This window comes from Emys orbicularis, chromosome 1 (genome assembly GCF_028017835.1).
Source record: "Emys orbicularis isolate rEmyOrb1 chromosome 1, rEmyOrb1.hap1, whole genome shotgun sequence".
In the NCBI taxonomy this organism is placed as follows: Eukaryota; Metazoa; Chordata; order Testudines; family Emydidae; genus Emys; species Emys orbicularis.
This window is the reverse complement of record NC_088683.1, coordinates 272,145,147-272,164,242: the sequence shown is the minus strand read 5'-3', so window position 1 is coordinate 272,164,242 and position 19,096 is coordinate 272,145,147. Positions and strand designations below refer to the sequence as shown.

At 40.1% G+C, this 19,096-nt stretch overlaps 1 protein-coding gene across 1 annotated transcript in view; it reads left to right on the top strand.

Moving 5' to 3' along the window:
- The window catches only part of GPR180 (G protein-coupled receptor 180), a 28,194-nt gene extending 10,571 nt beyond the window's left edge, over positions 1 to 17,623 (top strand). Inside the window, exons 4-9 of the mRNA XM_065423837.1 lie at positions 6,361 to 6,541; positions 7,539 to 7,588; positions 13,148 to 13,305; positions 14,618 to 14,809; positions 15,160 to 15,237; positions 17,465 to 17,623. Coding sequence (XP_065279909.1) covers positions 6,361 to 6,541; positions 7,539 to 7,588; positions 13,148 to 13,305; positions 14,618 to 14,809; positions 15,160 to 15,237; positions 17,465 to 17,623 — 818 coding nt within the window. The remainder of the gene's footprint in view (positions 1 to 6,360; positions 6,542 to 7,538; positions 7,589 to 13,147; positions 13,306 to 14,617; positions 14,810 to 15,159; positions 15,238 to 17,464) is intronic.
- The last annotated feature ends 1,473 nt before the right edge of the window (positions 17,624 to 19,096 follow it).

The following is a 19,096-nucleotide window of genomic DNA, read 5'->3' as shown; positions in this document are numbered from 1 at the left end:
TATATGGTGTGGCGCCACTGTGTTCTGTTCCACAACAAGTCCTCCCAGTTTGTTGGGTTGATGCCTCCCTTTTAAGGTGTACTTTCAGTATGTCTTTGAAGCTCTTTCACTGCCCTCTGCAAGCCCTTCTTCCCTGACTTAACTGAGAGAAGAGTACTTGCTTCGGGAGGCGAGTGTCAGGCATATGTACGGAGTTGGTGTTTCATGACCTTCACTTCTACGCTGCTGATGTTGGCTGCAGAGAGAATGCTGATGTTACTGCGTTGGGTCTTCCCAGCTGATCCTGATAATCCATCTGAGGCAGCACTGCTGGAACCACTCCAGCCATTTGAGATGTTGTCTGTAGGTTACCCAGATATCACACCCTTAGAAAAGGGTGGGGATGACAACTGCCTTGTAAACCAAGACCTTGGTGCCTGTTTGCAGATCCCTATCATTGAAAACTCATTTGAGTAGTCTTCCAAAGGATATGCTGGCACAGCAGATCCTTTATTCAATTTCTGTGTCAATGCTAGCTGTTTGGGAGAGGTGGCTGCCCAGGTATGGGAAATGGTCCACATTTTCCAGAGGTTCTCCGCCGATGGTGAACATAAGAACGGCCATACTGGGTCAGAGCAAAGGTCCACCTAGCCCAGTATCCTGTCTTCCGACCCTGACCAATGCCAGGTGCCCCAGAGGTAATGAACAGAACAGGTAATCATCAAGTGATCCATCCCCTGTTGCCCATTCCCAGCTTCTGACAAACAGAGGCTAAGGACACCATCCCTGCGCATCCTGGCTAATAGCCTTTGATGGACCTATCCTCCATGAACTTATCTAGTCTTGGCCTTCACAACATTCTCTGGCAAGGAGTTCCACAGGTTGTGTGAAAAAATACTTCCTTTTGTTTCTTTTAAACCTGCTGCCTATTTGTGGAGTACGAAGAGTAGTTTGTGCAGGTGAGGGCTGGTAGAGTGCCTTGGTTTTCCTGATGTTGAGAGAGACACCCAGGCTGTGATTGGCATCTGCAAAAAGATTTAGGGTGCTTTGCAGGTTGGCCTCTGTGTGTGCAAGAATGACACAGTCATCAGCATACTGAAGGTCAGTGATGCCAGTTCTCATGATCTTAGATTTTGTTTGGAGATGTTGGAGATAGAGGAGTTGGCCATCCATACGATACGATACGATAATCCTGATTCCATCAGGAAGGCGGTCGCAGATGAGAATCAGGATCACGGCAAGGTAAATGGAAAGGAGTGTTGGAGCAATGACACAGCCCTGCTTGACACCAGTGCGAATGATAAATGGTTTGGTCTTTGAGCCATTGCACAGAATGGTGGCAGTCATCCCATCATGGAGTAGTTTGATGATGGAAATGAATTTCTGTGGACAGCCAAACCTACACAGCACCTTCCATAGGCATCACAATTGATAGAGCCAAAGGCCTTGGTTAGGTGGATGAATACCATGAACATTCCTGGTGTGCTTTTTGCACTTCTCCTGAATCTGTCATGCCACGAAGATCATGTCGGTTGTGCCTCAGGATGGCCTGAAGCCACACTGTGATTCGGGGAGGAGTTCCTTGGCAAGGGGGAGGAGGCAGTTTAGTAGGATCTGGACAAGGATCTTCCCTGCAATGCAGATGAGGGCAGTACCTCTGTAATTCTCGCACAAAGGTTTGTCCCCTTTTTTGAATATTGTAACCATGTTGACATTCTTAAAATCAGATAGAATTTCTTCGCAGGTCCAGGTTTTGTCGAGGATTTGGCAAAGTTGGTGCTGGAGCATTGTTCCACCAGGCTTTAAAAACCTCAGTTGGGATGCCGTCTGGACCTGGTGCCTTGTGGGGTTTTTTTTTTTTGGTGTGTTTTTTTTTTTGTCTGGGTGATGGCATGCCAGACTTCCTCAGAAGATGGAGGATCAGCAAGGTGTTGCATTGCTGACCGTTGTGGAATAAACTCGATGGTGTCTTCAGAGACCATGGATTTGCAGTTTAGTAGGCTCTCAAAGTGCTCCTTCCAGTGTTGTTTAATGGTTGCATTGTCCTTGAGGAGGGTGGAGCCATCCTGGGAACATAAGGGGGTTGGGCCTTTGGAGGTTGGCCCATATATAGCTTTTGTTGCTTTGAAAGAAAGCTTCTCATGTCATCCTGATCTACGAAATCCTGGATCTCAGAGGCCTTGTTTTTGATATCACATAGTCTCCTTTGGACTTCGGCTTTGAGCAAGTGATAGTCCTAGTAATTCTTTAAGAAATATACAAGATTTATGGTACAAATCCAGAATGCACTGTGTGAACTTTCTGCCAATGAAATTTCAGTTAAGTATGTCTAAATCATCAAGGACCGAATAAAGCAAAGATTCCCCCTATAGCTTCTAAAGCCATACAATTATGACAGTCCCATCTTTCATTTAAAAAATACAAATTTCCAGCCTTCAAGTTTGCAAAGAAAAGCTTGAAAAAGTGACCCAAGCATAGCAGATGCAGGGATATGAACTGCCTTAGATATCTCAATGAAGAGTTAACTCCAGGGCCCACTGCCTTGGGAGGCCCCACCAACACAACTCTAATAGGAGAATATGTTACAGAAAAAGAAGAGTGCAGTGAGCCTGGCATGCCCTCCCACCCACTAATAGATTTAGCCCAGCAGCTGAGCTAAGTACTGGTTGTCCTCTTGCTACTCCCAGAGCGGGGGGAGAGTGTGTTGGGAGGGGGGAAGGGGCCCTGTGCACCTGCCTCTGAGAGGAGGGGAACCCCCATGTCATGGTGTTTCTAGGGTTCCTGATTGCATTAATCCAACCTGTAAATCAGTTTGTATGAAATTTTCAATTTCAGTGGAGCTATTTATGCAGTAAGGAGCAGCTCAGTGCAAGTAAAAGTGGTAGAATCTGGTACAATATACATATTTTCCCTATAAAATAAAGAACTATGAAGAAAGAAGAGAAATGGATAATCTAGATGGGAGAAACAGAAGGGTCTATTTAAATAAGGCTCATAATGAATATCTTCTTATTAGCTTCTTAACAATTGAGGTTTAAGGAGACTATAGTTCCATCCACCCTGTGTGTGTCCATCATTGACCACCTTCAATCTTAATCTCTAGCAAATGTTCATACTTCATCCAACACAGATTCCCTTCTTTGGTTAATAGACATGGAACACGTATGCTTGTTCTAGATTTCCTATCCCATTTAACTAGCTGGTTGGAAGTTCTGTGACAGAACGGTTTTCCATCAGAGAATGCAGATTTTGAAATCAAAATGTTCTATGGAGATGATCCAGTTTCAACAAAAGTCTGATAGAAACCAGGTAGATTTTCACTGGAAACATGTCGGTTTCCTGCCAGCTCACCCATCCAGCTCATTGGCAGCCTGCCTGGCTTGCTGAGGAGAAACCAAGAGCCTGATTTCCCCCTGACTGGTTCCCAAGCTTGAGGCTCCTTAGCAGCTGGGCTCCCAGGGTCTGTGGCTCCAGGGCAGCCAACCTGGCGAACTGCCCCTTAGCCAGGGACCCCAGGGCTTTCCCTTTCACTCAGAATTTTGAAACTTTTGGTTTTCATTCCAAATTGGAACAAAACCAGATTTCAGAATATCAAAAGCTTCCCCAGAATGGAATTACCTTTCTTCACACAGCTCTGCCTTTAACTTTTCTGTTGGACACAGGTGCTATCTGAGCTAACCATACTTCATTTTATTTGGTGTAAGAGTGACACCCAGTGGTTAGACAGGCTTACCTCAAATGTGTATTGGATGTCTCTCATCTCAGATCCTCTCTTTGAAAGTTTAAACTTTAACCTATTTATTGTAGATGTTCCTGACTACCCATTGAGCTAGGCTCTTGTTTACTTTATAGGTAAGAAGGATTAGATTTTTATTAAAAATAACAGGAGTACTTGTGGCACCTTAGAGACTAACAAATTTATTAGAGCATAAGCTTTCGTGGGCTACAACCCACTTCTTCGGATGCATATAGAGTGAACCATATATTGAGGAGATATATATACACACACATACAGAGAGCATGAACAGGTGGGAGTTGTCTTACCAACTCTGAGAGGCCAATTAAGTAAGAGAAAAAATGGTGTCACTTGAATAGATATGTGGACAGAGTTGGCATCGGGCTTTGTTACAAGGACCCGCATGGCCCCGCAGTATGCCAACATTTTTATGGCTGACTTAGAACAACGCTTCCTTAGCTCTCGTCCCCTAACGCCCCTACTCTACTTGCGCTACATTGATGACATCTTCATCATCTGGACCCATGGAAAAGAAGCCCTTGAGGAATTCCACCGTGATTTCAATAATTTCCATCCCACCATCAACCTCAGCCTAGATCAATCCACACAAGCGGTCCATTTCCTGGACACTACTGTGCTAATAAGCGATGGTCACATAAATACCACCCTGTACCGGAAACCTACTGACCGCTACACTTACCTACATGCCTCCAGCTTCCATCCAGGACACACCACACGATCCATTGTCTACAGCCAAGCTCTAAGATATAACCGCATTTGCTCCAATCCCTCAGATAGAGACAAGCACCTACAAGATCTCTATCAAGCATTCTTAAAACTACAATACCCACCTGCTGAAGTGAAAAAACAGATTGACAGAGCCAGACGAGTACCCAGAAGTCACCTCCTACAAGACAGGGCCAACAAAGAAAATAACAGAACACCACTAGCTGTCACCTTCAGCCCCCAACTAAAACCTCTCCAGCGCATCATCAGAGATCTACAACCTATCCTGAAAGATGATCCTTTACTCTCACAGATCTTGGGAGACAGACCTGTCCTCGCTTACAGACAACCCCCCAACCTGAAGCAAATACTCACCAGCAACCACACATCACTGAACAAAAACACTGACCCAGGAACCTATCCTTGTAACAAAGCCCGATGCCAACTCTGTCCACATATCTATTCAAGTGACACCATCATAGGGCCTAATCACATCAGCCATACCATCAGTGGCTCGTTCACCTGCACATCTACCAATGTGATATATGCCATCATGTGCCAGCAATGCCCCTCTGCCATGTACATTGGCCAAACCGGACAGTCTCTACGCAAAAGAATTAATGGACACAAATCTGACATCAGGAATCATAATACTCAAAAACCAGTGGGAGAACACTTTAACCTGTCTGGCCATTCTTTGACAGACCTGCGGGTGGCTATCTTAAAACAGAAAAACTTCAAAAACAGACTCCAACGAGAGACTGCTGAGCTGGAATTGATATGCAAACTAGACACAATCAACTCAGGGCTAAATAGGGATTGGGAATGGCTGAGCCATTACAAACATTGAATCTATCTCCCCTTGTAAGTATTTTCACACTTGCTTCTTATCAAACTGTCTGTACTGAGCCATCTTGATTATCACTTCAAAAGTTTTTTTTCTCTTACTTAATTGGCCTCTCAGAGTTGGTAAGACAACTCCCACCTGTTCATGCTCTCTGTATGTGTGTGTATATATATCTCCTCAATATATGGTTCACTCTATATGCATCCGAAGAAGTGGGTTGTAGCCCACGAAAGCTTATGCTCTAATAAATTTGTTAGTCTCTAAGGTGCCACAAGTACTCCTGTTATTTTTGCGGATACAGACTAACACGGCTGCTACTCTGAAACCTAGATTTTTATTGGTAAATATTGATAAATCTCGACTTCACTATAGACACACATGACCAAAACAATTCCAGCGATGATAATAGAAATTTACAGATAGGCAAAGTAAGAAAAAATTGGCTGAGAATTTATTAGCATTTGATTTAAGGATATTTACTTTGTATGTTTTGACATGTGCTGCTGACAATTTGTGTTTTAATGGTTGTAAAGATTTAACTTTTTGAATCTCAATTGTCATTAAATAATTGTCTGACCCCCCAATAATTTTGTGCAACTGTGAAAATTTAAATTGATAAACATAAAAAGGCTTAAAAGTTAACATCAATGTTATCTGTTAAAGTTATTAAAAAAATCAAATTCTGCCAAGCCTATTTATAGGAAACTATTTAAGATTTTTCCAATAATTCTTACATATGTTTGCATTTTTTTAAAGCTAAATAGTTTACAGAATGCCTCTTTATATTCAAGATACGTATTTTTGCTGGACAAAGACTTACAGGTCAAATAATGACCAGCCACCTTAAAGAACTAAACTGACACATGAAGATTTTTTTCTTCTATTACTGTGTGGGAAGGATAAGAGAAAGTAGTTGAATGCTAATCCATCTCTACTATCACTTTTATGTTACTATGTAGTAACTACTACATAACTTACTCTTACTACAAGACAAGCAATATTATCTTAAGTAGTACTTGTTATGTGCCATAATTCACTTTATTAAATTAAACTGCATTTCTTCTCTTCCCAGGATTACATGAATTCTTTTTCCTACTTGTCCTAGCATACTTTGTAGCTGCTTGCATATATGCTCAATCACTATGGCAAACTCTTAAGAAAGGTGGACCTATGCATACTGTCTTAAAGGTGCTATCAACAGTATTATTGTTTCAGGCTGGCTCAGCATTTGCCAACTACCTGCATTTCTCAAGGTAACTTTACTTACTTATCTTTCCATTTTCAAATTCCCTTAAATGAGGAAGGAGGCAGCTGTAGAGATCAGTAAGGCTAAAGGTCATGATGGTCACGACCTGTGTTCCCTCTTAGCTGCGTGCTTGGGTGGTCGTCCAGGAGTGATTCACGTGCCACGCACTTGATTAGCAGAGCCGCGCACATCCAGCAGCATGTGTTCAGGTGCTCCTCCCCCCCGCTGCTTTGCTGCCACATTGCTCCTGCAGCTGCTCCTGGGACCCTCCTGCTGGTTGTGCAGAGCGGGAGGGAGGGAGGGGAGTGCTGATGTCAGGGTGTCCCCCTCCCCCTGCCCCCGTACCCCATCTCCACAGAGCAGGGGAGAGGGGACAGCCTGGCTCAGGACTCTGAGCAGGAGAGAGCTGCTGCAGTCTGAGGTCTGAACGAGCCTTCTGGGCAGTGAGTGAGTGCCTTAAAGAGACAGCGCATGGCATCTCTCAGAAACTTCCCCAGCAGCCCACACACTCACTCACTCACTCACTCACTCATCTCCCAACACATACTTGTAGTATTGTTGTTGTTACTTCGTGGTACTTTCTGCAATGCGCACATATTCTCTGTAATTTTATTCTTTCAAAGTGTGTTATTTTAGTTTTTTGACTGGTCTATGCATTTCATAATTTTTATTTCTCCTACACTTACATTTAATTCTTTGAGTAGTGAGTTCTAAAATGCCTAACCTGTCTTGGCTGGAGTAATTATCCCTATGGTAACTTTTTAAAAAAATATATCTAGGTTTTTCGTTTCAACTGGTGGTGCACATCCGCACATACCTTGGTGCACATAACAAAATTTATTCTGCACATGGAAGGAAAAAAATTAGAGGGAACATTGGTCATGACAAAACTTGTAGGGTTGACTTGTTACAACTATGTAGTTACTTAGCTGTATCTCTAAGAAGGAAGAGATATTTAATACTGACTAATTTAGACCATTTATTATCTCCTGTTTTTTTATTAGTTACGCTAAAGATGGAATAGGGGCACCTTTTATGGGAAGTCTGGCAGAATGTGAGTATGCTTAAGAAAACTTACTTTGTTCAACATGCTTATGCAGAGTAATGTAGAGAAATAATCTGTTAAAGCATATTAACCAATGCTAACATTTAGAGCCAGATTCTGATCTCAGATATATATAACTACTTTATTTTAAATATATGAAATGCAACTATTTCTTTGAAAATAGTGGCTTTTTTCTGGGTATTTTTAAGAGTTATGTAATTAAGGTGTGATTTAAGAATGCCCTAAAACCTAACCTTACTATCATTTAAGCATATACCTTTTACTTAAACAACTATTCCCATTTAAGTCTAGGGGACTATCATATGAATAAGGTTATCCACATGCTGAAGCATTTTGCTGGATCAAATTGTTAGTATGTGTTTTCTTGAGTACTAATACATTTTAAAAATTTATATCCATTTTATGGAAGCTGCACGTCTATATATAGAATTGATTTTAAATGGGAAATGATGTATTTTATGGCACAAGTATTTTAAGATTAGAGCTGTGCCAAAAAATTACCCTAAGACTCAGTATTAGCACAAAGCAGCTTTCTTGATTTCATCCAGCTTTGCTGAATGTCTAACTGGAACCAAAACACCCTAGAGCATCCTGTCCCAACATGCACTAGTTATGTATAATCTTGGCTGGCTTCTTCACAGGCTACCGCTGCTTTGGTTGTTCTGAAGTTCTGGTTAGAAATATAGAGGGGTTCTTTCCAAGATAATACATTGCCTTTCTACTTGACTGAAACTTTCCAACAAACTAACAGAGGGTCCTGTGGCACCTTTAAGACTAACAGAAGGATTGGGAGCATAAGCTTTCGTGGGTAAGAACCTCACTTCTTCAGATGCAAGATTACGATTCAGACTAACACGGCTACCCCTCAGATACTTTCCAACAAACTGGCACTCAGGTGTAACATGCAGTGTAAGAACCTAAATAGCAAAGTATCTCCTCACAAAAAGTTGTCACAAATCCTGTCCTGCTGTTCTGGACTTCCACAGACCGCTGGCAGCTGAATTGGATGTCCTTTGGAATCCTTTTGGGAGCTCTAGTACAGCCCATGATCCAGCGCTCACTTTACTCAATGACTATTAAATCACTTATTTGCATGATCTTATATCTTAAAATAGAGGGCTTGAGAAAATTTGTCAGACACCTACTGGCTGGAGGAGTAAACCTACCTAACCACAGGTACATACAACAGACAAGAGAGGAACTCCACCAGTGAGGCTCAGTGGCAAAAGCTAGCTGAGAAGCCCTGACCTCCCATCTACCACCCATTTGTTTAATATAAATCCCAGCACCTTCCCCATTCTAGAGTACAGTCTCTGGACCTTACTGAGGGGCTCCCTAACAGCTAGTAAGTGTCAGACATTTTTAAACCAGTGAGACTACTTGTATTACTGACTGATCACCTGTGGGAGTAAGGATCATAATCTGGCCTTTAGGAAGGAAATCATACATACTGTATTAATAAGTGATTATGTTTGCTGAAAACTGAATAAAGGATTTGAAGTTGTGTGATGAAATGATGCAAATATAATTTTAGGCTCATGTCACCTTCATAGAATATTAACACTTACTAGTACACACCTGATAAAGTAGAACCCATGGTTTTGTCTCCAGGAGTCTGTAATCAGATTATTTTATCTGGATATAAATGTGTTCAGGCTGAAGGTTTAGAACTTGTAAAGGTTTTATACTGGATCCCACTTTCTGACCCATTCAGTGAGCAGAAATCTGACAGCTGTTGATCGGGTTGTCATTAAGTTATGGAAATTCCTGTAGATAAAGTTCCATTTCATTAAACAGCAGGGATTCAATTTCTATGCAAAATAAAGGAGTCTTTGATTATTGCACTACTTTGGTAAGTGTGATTGTTTTACAAATCAGTGTGTATGAAAGTGTTTGTTTTTAGCTTTAAGGGTGACCGATATTTTCTTCTCTGCCACTATGACATGGCCTATAACTTTGTACACTGACTCTCATTAGTCAACAGAAACCGTATCCAGAGAATCCATAATACTTGCAGTTGGAATTAACAGCCTCTTGGTGGCAGCTGGCCCCACAGTAACTTACATTAATTCTTTGTTTTGGACAGTTGACCTAGTGAATCCGCACTGACTGGGCATCAGCCATGTGATTAAACCCTTTCTTTGGCCTCCAGAGGTGAGGTTAGATGGAGTATATGAACCTACTCCAAACTCCTTTGCGGAGGCCACTGCTGTGCACTGGCCTGTATAAGTTGGTTTGCTATGTACTGTGGTTTTAGATTCTTTTCTTGGGATAGTATTTACAGTGCAGCCCCCATCAGATCTCCGTATCCTCTTAACTCAAGGGGGTAGCTTATTCTCCTTGCTTTAAGAATAGTTTAATCTAAAAGGTGTTTTGGCTCTGAGACTTTTCCTCCCTATTCCTTTCTTTTTATGATCGTCTCCAAAGGAAGCAGGAGGGCAGAATGAAAGGATAGAAATATGGAAGTTTTCTTACTGATGCAACCACAGCTCTGAGGGATGGATAATACCAAGTGTAGGTTGCAGGAGTGCAACAATCTCTTCTAGCTGTTACTGCTCTCAAAGCAGATTATTATTATTATTATTATTATTTATTTTATGTAAAGGGTCAAATCCTGTCTATACTGAAATCAGTGGCAAAACTCACATTGACTTCAGTAGGGCCAGGGTTTCACTCCAGATATCTGGTTCTGACGCTATCCCAATATCTTTCTACAACATCTCTTACCACCTAAGGGCCTGCTTCTACAGCAGTTTTAAGCATGTAACTTCACTCACATGAATCGTTCCATTGACTTCAAGCACTGTGAGCAGTCAGCAGATCCTTTTAAGTTTAGGCAGCTTCTGAATGTGAGACTCAAACAGTGATTTTTCTGGATATTGAACAGCCTGATGAGAGAAATGGATGATGAAGAAAGCAGGTAAATTTCATACCAGCTGAGCCTGTGCATGGCTCTATACTGAACTTTGGTACTACTGTGGGATAGACGTTTTAAAAATCTCGTCAAACAGTAAGATAACCTTATTGGTCTCAACCAAATTACACAAGTTATCAAAGGGGACAAAAATAATATGATTTTATCCAAGAATCCACTTAATCTGTTTCCTTTTTTCCACAATTCAGTAAGACACATTGAGCTACCAGGAGAGTTTATTCAGCTCTCAGTCTGGTATTCCACACACACAAATGCCACAGAACATTTCACAATTTCTACCTCTGGGCTGTGATTAAAAGAGAATCTGTTTAACCTCTTCCCTACTAACAAGCTATGGACATCTTTAAGAAGGATAGAATAGTCACTTTTCTTATTCTTCTAGATTTTTCAGACTGTTTTGTTTTCAGTCATCTCCCTGTTTTTGATTTTTGTCTGCCATGGCAGATGAATGCCATATCTACAGCCAAATACTGATGGCATAATGAAGTTGATAATGCCACTCTACAGAATAGCTGTCAGAGCTTGTTCCTGAAGCAGTTGACTCAGTACGGTAGCCTTGATTTCAAATAACCAAAATCATTCATCTTGCCTCCTCACCTACAAGCCTGGGAAGCTAATATTATTTTGCTCAGATAAATGTGGTTTTATGATTTTAAAGATAGAACTTAGTACATCTTTATTAAAATGGCCTGAAAATAATTTTTAAATAAGCAAAATGAGCACTCCAAATACCAGAATCATTACGGGTCAATAAACTACCTTTAATGCCATATAAATCTCAGGGGCAGTATCTTGGGTCTTAATAATTTAACATCCATGTTTTGCTAATATTGCTAAATATCAAGGAAATACTCTGACCACCATTTAACATAAATATAATCCCCTGAGTGGGTATATAGCCCATAACATTTTGAAGACTTTTTTTGTGTGAAAAGTACTTATATTTGTTTGTGATACAGAAATAACGCCTAAAAACATTGTGAAGTTCAAAGTTTGTTTGTCTCTGAGTCTTTCATAACAAGTTTACTCGGTTTATTAAAACTGGAGCGCTAATTGATCTAGCAAAGCTACACCAGCACTGTCAGAAACTCAATCCAAGAGCTGGAAGTCAAGCAGTGTTCTTTCTGGATGGTTCATTTGGTGCTGGTGGTAATAAATGTGTGACTGGAATATAGTTAGTAATACATCTTCCTCTCCCCTAGCAGTAGCACCCCTGGAAGGCTAATAGGAGTTAAAGGTTGTAAAAGAAAAAAAAATTCCCTTCACTGGAGTAAGCAGATATGACAGCACACAAGGATCAGAGTTGCTGATTAAGAAGGTGCTTGTACACATAGCCATCAGGTGGGGCCAAGCAGGGGCAAAAATATGGACAACCTCCCACAGTGAAATTAGTAAAAAGAAAGTTTATTTAAATTCCAAAGTTAAACCAGTTAAGCAAGGACTAACACTCCAAATTAAGTGTTGGTCAGGGTTAGTCACAAGCCAAGTTAGGAAACCCCAGTCACTTTGGTTATTCTGTAAACCACTCAGAAACAAAAACCTCTCAAGTTTTTCCTCAAGTTTTCTCTTACCCCACTGAGGCCTGGACACAACTTTTCCACTCACCAGCTGGTCAAGCCACTTTTATAAAATGAGCCATTTCACCAGCCAGTAGAAGACCTCAGACCTTGCAAATCCAGTTTCCTCTGACTCTGGAAAGAGTATCTTCTGTTTTGTAGAGAAGCCCCTTCTGAAAACATGACTGCTCCACCTTTGTAATCTTCTTGATTACGTACTATAGTTGGAGCCCCACCCCCACCGGGTTTGACCATGGCAGTAGGTTCCAAAGGATAGGTTCTTTTCATTTCCTGTCTGCAGGGCCAACCACTCACCCCTTTCTTCCCTGGCCCAATATGGGGTTTGTAAACTTCATCACAGTGCCATGGGACATAGTAATTTTTCCAATCATACCTGCATTTTAAATATGAATGGTCAGAGTTTGTCCTCACTTCCACCAGTGAATTGGAATCCGTATTTAGAGAGTAGAATTTGTCCTAAATGTGGTTTTTTTGTTCAGGTTGATGTATTGTTCCTTAAGAAAGATACAGCTTAACTTAAAGAAATTACACTGCAGGAATCTGAAAAGTCCTGCTGGGTAAATAAGGGAACCCATTCTAATACATTTTGTATTTGCAGGGTAAAGATATACTTAGTAATTGATATATAGACTTCAGTTTTAGTTTCCTGACCTTACAAACAGATTCATGAAGGTGGATGCTTGAGCCCGGGTTTAGTCTCTTGACTTCAGTGGGATTCTGCATGTATATAATCATCTGCCTGCTTGGAGCTAATTGCAGGATTGGGACCTTAGTAAGGGAATGTTGATAATGATGTAATTCACAATTGATTAAATAAAATTTCACATAGAGAATTATCCACAGCATGAAAATCATATATTCAGACAGTCTCAAAGTCCATAGTGTTTAATTAAGAGTGAAAATTATATTGAGAAGTGTCCATTTTACAGTAACTGATTTACCATACAGTTGCCACTTTACTCTGTTTTTTCTGCTAGAGAAAGGAATTGCCGTTATGTTGTTGTGACTACATTAACTTTCTTTGATTCCCACTAGTGTGTGACATAGTCTGTCAGATACAAATGCTGTACCTATTGCTGAGTTTGTGTATGGGTTGGATGATAGGCAGAATGAAGAAATCTCAAAGCAGACCCCTTCAGTGGGATTCCACTCCAGCGTCCACTGGCATTGCTGTAGTAGTTGTTGTAACCCAGGTTTGTATTTGTGTTGACTTTTCTTGCTGTACTGTACACAAACTGTAGTACTGTTACCTGAGCAGCTGCTACTAATAACTTTGGAAGAAGTGTATTGATAAGTATGACAGAACTGGGAACATCCCATTTCAATATTTTATGACTTTGGTGAACGAACATGAAGACCTTCAATCCTTTTTAAACACTTGAGCAGATAAAATAACAAAAAAGCAAAAGAGTATGTAACAGGTGATAACACATCCACTATCGTTTACTGCTTAGCGCCCTCAATTCAGGATCCTGAGATTAGGGTATCTAGTGGTCTTTCAGATCCATCTAGGAGAATTCTTGAGCTATTTGGATGCAGAATTGGTCCTGCAAATATAAAAATGGTCTAGGACATATACTGAAATGAGTTGAATTAATGTAATTAAATAAAGTCAATTTAGAGTAGCAAATAAATCATTAACATTAAAGTAAATTTTATCTTATTGGGGTGCCTAAAAAATAATTAAAAATAGAGAAGAAAGAATCTGAGAAGCACAGAGAAGTGGAGGAGCAGAGAGAAACTAGAGACAGTAATGAAGGAAAGTAATGTTGCCGGCATATGGCTGCTGGTATTGGAAGGGAGCCAGAAGTGGACTGGCACAAGATTTTTGGTCATCTTTGTAACTAGTACTAGTCCCAAACAGAAATTAAATGGAGCCTTGGAACTCTCTTAATAGTAGTTGATGTTCCCTGCTAAGTATGAGCCTGAACCAAAGTCCACAGAAATCAATTGGGAGTCTTCCCATTGGTTTCAATGGACTGTGGCTCAGACCCTAAGTCACAGAAGAAGGTGCTGGAGAGAGCATACTAATTCAGGCTGGAGGGGATATCAGTTTTTGAGAGCTAGTGCCTATAGGCCTAATTCTGCTCCTATTGAAGTCAATTGGCAAAACTCCCACTTTAGTGAAAACAGGATTGTGGTTCTCCATCAGGTTCCTCTCAAAGGAGAAAATGGAATTTAGCTGCAGCTTTGCTGCTCTAGGTCACTACATTATTTGACATTTTAAATGCGTGAATTTTTCAAAAAATGAGGGAAGTCAAGAATCAGATTCCTTCCCTGCCAGCAGACATGTCAGTTGTACTTAATGTGTTTATTGGTGGTACCAAAGGAACAGTTCGAGCTCTGTTGCTTTTGGTAGCATGGCAGTTTCAGGCAAGAAGACAGAACCAGGGCTCTTGTGCTGATAGCTGGCATCATGGTCCTATCATAAATAGAGTTAGTTATGTGAAGGAATGTAACATGTAGGCACCGTATTTACTCTAAATGTACTTTATTGTTTTGCAGAGTATTTTACTAATTTGGGAGCAGTTTGAAGATACTAATCACCACAGCTACCATTCACACCACAGTTTAGCAAGTGGACTTCTTATTGGGCTAAGAGTTTGCCTATCTCTGTCATTGGCCTGTGGTCTCTACCAGATCATCAGAGTGGAGAGAAGTACACTCAAAAGGGAGTTCTATATCACCTTTGCCAAAGTAGGGGTCACATCTGGAAAACTAATCCCTTTCTTTGTAAATATTCTTCTGGTATGCTATTGACTGGACTATGCTTTACCTCCATGGGAGAGTTAATGATTAAGTATTTGATTTGATTAAATAAATTGTATTCTTTCAGTATACACTGAGTAGTTAAATTTGATCTGATAAGCATAAAGTGTGACCTAAAGCATAAAGTGTGGTTTTCATTCTGTTGATTGACTGCAGAACAATGGATATTCAAGGTGGAAACCTGGAAACATGTAAACATAATCCCCCTAATTGTCATATCTATCTTCTGTACTGACACATCAAAGTAAATGATATAAAATGCCATTATTCTCTTTCAGGGCTGCATCCTGTGGTTTTTTTGCCACCCGGGTCTTGCAACCATTTCTGTGCTATTTAGAGACTATCAAAGAGAGAAGGTATGTATGGATAAGATAAAAACAATGTGAGATTTGATTAGAAATTCTGCATAAGCTGCAGAGGAGCTGTTCATTCTGTTGGGTTTTCTTTTATTAGAAAATGTATGTTCCAAGGCCTTTACATTCCCAAAGTAACCCATGGAGTTTTAGCCATACCACTCTCACTGCACAAATAGGAATCATGTGGCTGAAACTCTGCATGCCTTATAAAATGTAAAGGTAATAGTTTGTAGGAAGAAGCAGGAGATGCTTGCTAAGGTAAAGCAAAAAATGGTTCTAGTAAAAACCAACTTTTGTCTTTTTGCCAACTTTGTTTTAAAAAATCTCTGGGGAGGCTTTTAGGCTAATTCTTAAAAAAAAAAAAAAAAAAAAAAATCTTTAAGTGGCTAAGGAGATCAGGAAAACCACAGCTGAACTGTATTCTTTGGATAAAAAGATGTTCTCCAAATGTGTAATTCAGTTTGTAAAGTCTTAATAATGAAAAACAAAGATGGATTTATTTGGCTTTCTTGTTGCTTTAATATGCTGGGAGCTAGGGAGGTAGTGTGTGGAGCCTGCCACACTCAGATAAAGTGCACCATCATTCTCAGGTGGGTGAGTACATCATTCCAGAGTAGAGTTCTCTCATTCCTTATGGTTAATGCAGTGAATATATGAGTGTGCAAATATTTTCTGAGCCTGGATCATTATGTATGTAGAAAATATGCTACTAAAAATATAGAAGAAATGTAGCCCATAATTTACTTTTAGGGCTTTTATTCCTATAGCTGCATTAGTCAGGACATTAGTTTTCTTTTGCTGGCTGAAAACCTTGATGCCGGGGGGTTTTCAGCTCTCTTGAGATAGGATTCCATGCAGTGCTTTGTGATATGTAGAGATCTGGCAGGACACTGTAGGAGGATTTCTGCTCTTGGGGTATTGGAGAAGTTTGATCACTGTGCTTGGGCAACTACAGTTCTGAAACTCTGAAGATTTAACATTGTTTGCCTTTTAATTCAAAATATAGAAAAATATGTGCTCAGTGAATGTCATATTCAGTTGAGAAAAACAAGTATTTAAAAAAGATGTCCTGTACATTTATGTAGAACTTCCTCAAAGTGCCTACACACGCAAGTAAACTTTCACACCACCCTTGTGAGCTGGGTAACTATTAACATGCACGTCATTTACAGATGGAGAAACTGAGATTAAAAGGCCTTGCCTACATTAGAAAATTAGACCAATAAATCACCACCATTGCAGCTCCATGGATGGAGGCTGTTCTGCAGACAGGGCTCATTTTATTGCTGTGTCATCTAAGGGCTAGATTCACAAGGGGGACTTAGGTGTGGCAATGCTCAGTGTTGATCTGTAGTTATTCACACACTCCCTCTCTAGCCCAATGACTCTGTAAGTATTTCACACAAAGTGGAACAGCTTCAGATGAAGAGATTGAGAGATGCACCCCAGAAAACCCTCCTATAACCAAGTGGTTAGGGCATTCATTTGGGAGGTGGCAGAGCTAGGTTCAAATCCTTGCTCTGAATCCGGCAGAGGAGGGATTTGAATCCAGGCTTCCCACATCTTGGGTGAGTGCTCTAAACACTGGACTACAGAGTATAAGGGGGTGTGGCCATAGCAATAGTGGCATCTCTTCCAACCATTGTTGCATGTTAGGCATGCTAAGAGCATATTGACCAGTCTTGGCCCAGCTGGAGAGTTGGCCCTGCCTCTTGAGAATCCCACCAAGGTTTTTATGTGAGGGAGGCTCCAAGTACTTCAGCGGTGTCAGGACTTCAGTGGCTTTGTGCATGACCACTGGCAGAATTTTAGTGCCTCATGGACCTTATCGGTGGAAATGTAGGCACCTATGGGATTAGGCAGCAACTGAGCAGTGGTTTTGTGAATGCCAGTGGTGCCTAAATGTCGGATTTAGGCACCCAAGTCTCTCTTGTGAATCTAGCCCTTAGTCGTGGTGAACTACAACACTGAGCTTTCCAAGAGCAGACACAGGCAGAGAGGTTATGTGACTTGTCCAGGGCTACTCACTGAGATAGTGTAGATCCAAAATTACTAGTCAAGAGTTCCTGGATCCCAGACCCATGTTCAAACCCTTTGTAACTGTTGCAGGAGCAAAAGATGTGCAGTAAGCTTCATTGTGCTTATAAAAATAAAGTCAACTGATTTATTTTATTCTTTTTTTCAAAGCATTCACTTTCTCTTTCCCCCACTCCTTTTTCGTCTTTAGGTTATTACCATAGGTGTTATCCTCTGCCAGTCCGTCTCCATGGTTATCCTCTACAGACTTTTTCTGTCTCATAGTCTATATTGGGAAGTTTCTTCTCTGTCATCAGTGACATTGCCACTGACCGTGGCATCTGGACATAAAAGTCGACATTACTTCTGAGATATATTTAGGAAAGAATACAGTGCAATAATGACCCAAATACAGCTATTTTCATCACGTCAGTGTGCTACAACAGTTTCCCTGGAAAAACTGAATCATAAAATCAGAGCACATCACTGATCCTGGATCTGAACAAGTCCCCAAATTAGGTACATTGGTTGATTTTAAAAATAAAACTGGTGGTATGAAAATATATTTAAAATCTGAATGTTTGAATAGAGATTGTTTTTGTGGTGCATGCGGTGCTGTGTTGTATGACAACGAAGGAGGACAAACCTAACCTTTCCCATTTATAGCCACAGTGTTTTCACTCTAAGAACTCCATGACTTTGTATCAATATTAAGTTTGAAGGCCTAGAAGAATCCAGTCCTTTAAATGGCTATGAGCTCAAACAAGTCTGGAATAAGCCAGTTATGAAATCAGAGTAATACACAGAATAAACGTTTGCTTTTCTTTTTATTCTGTAAAGAAAATGCTTAAAAGAAAATGTTGTGCTTAAATTTAAAGGACTTGAAAAACAAAATTGCTCCAGAAACAATTGTAAAATGTTTACAGCTAGCTGTGCAGTAAGCTTTCTTTCATTATTTGTGCAAAAGGAAAAGCACTTTTTTCCCCCCACCAGAGTTGGTATTAGTTTAAATTTTAACTTGAGCAGCAATGAGGTTTTATCCATAACACTTTTGAGAGAAATGTTACTAAAAACATAACATAGGTGTAATTGGCAAAATGCTATTTGAGGCTTTAAAGAGGTGGCAACACTAGTAATAAAAACAGCAGGCTTGCTGTTTTTAGGAAAGAATGTGTAATGTGGTACTAGAATTTTAATCCTGATATAATGCATTTCTCTTACATTGAGGATTCAATCATAATTAAGCCATATACACAGATTAAATTAACAGAAGCATTTCAAATAAATGTTGGTTTCAGTCATCAACTACTCATGTATTCCTGCCCAAGGATACTTAATCAGGATTAAATTTTCTATGAATAATTGAAAAACAAAATACTCACTGGATTTGTTATAATCCATGTTGGCACTGGGTTCTAAGTAGTTGCCATCTTCCATCCATTGTAATAAAGCCATACATCTTTGTGATGCCCTAGCATTCAGAATGCCAGTGTAAATATGTACTTTATTGAAGTGCCTATTTATTGAGTGTGATTTAAATCATTTTGACAATTTTTTTTTCTATATCATGTGGACATTCCTATTAAGTCACTGTTTGAAATCTTCTTGTTTGTACTTGATTTGGTATTTGTCAAATTGTCTAGACCTATTATTGTCACATTTAGTTTCTTTACAGCATTTATTTTATTTACTAGTAAGTGTATTGAATTTTTTAAAAGAAATGAACATACATATTTGTAATAGATTATAGTTTAAATATATAGATTTTGTTCATGTTTGCTTCAGTTGTACACTTGTTTGAAACGAACAGTATTTCCTTTTTAGCCCTGGTCTACACTGGGGG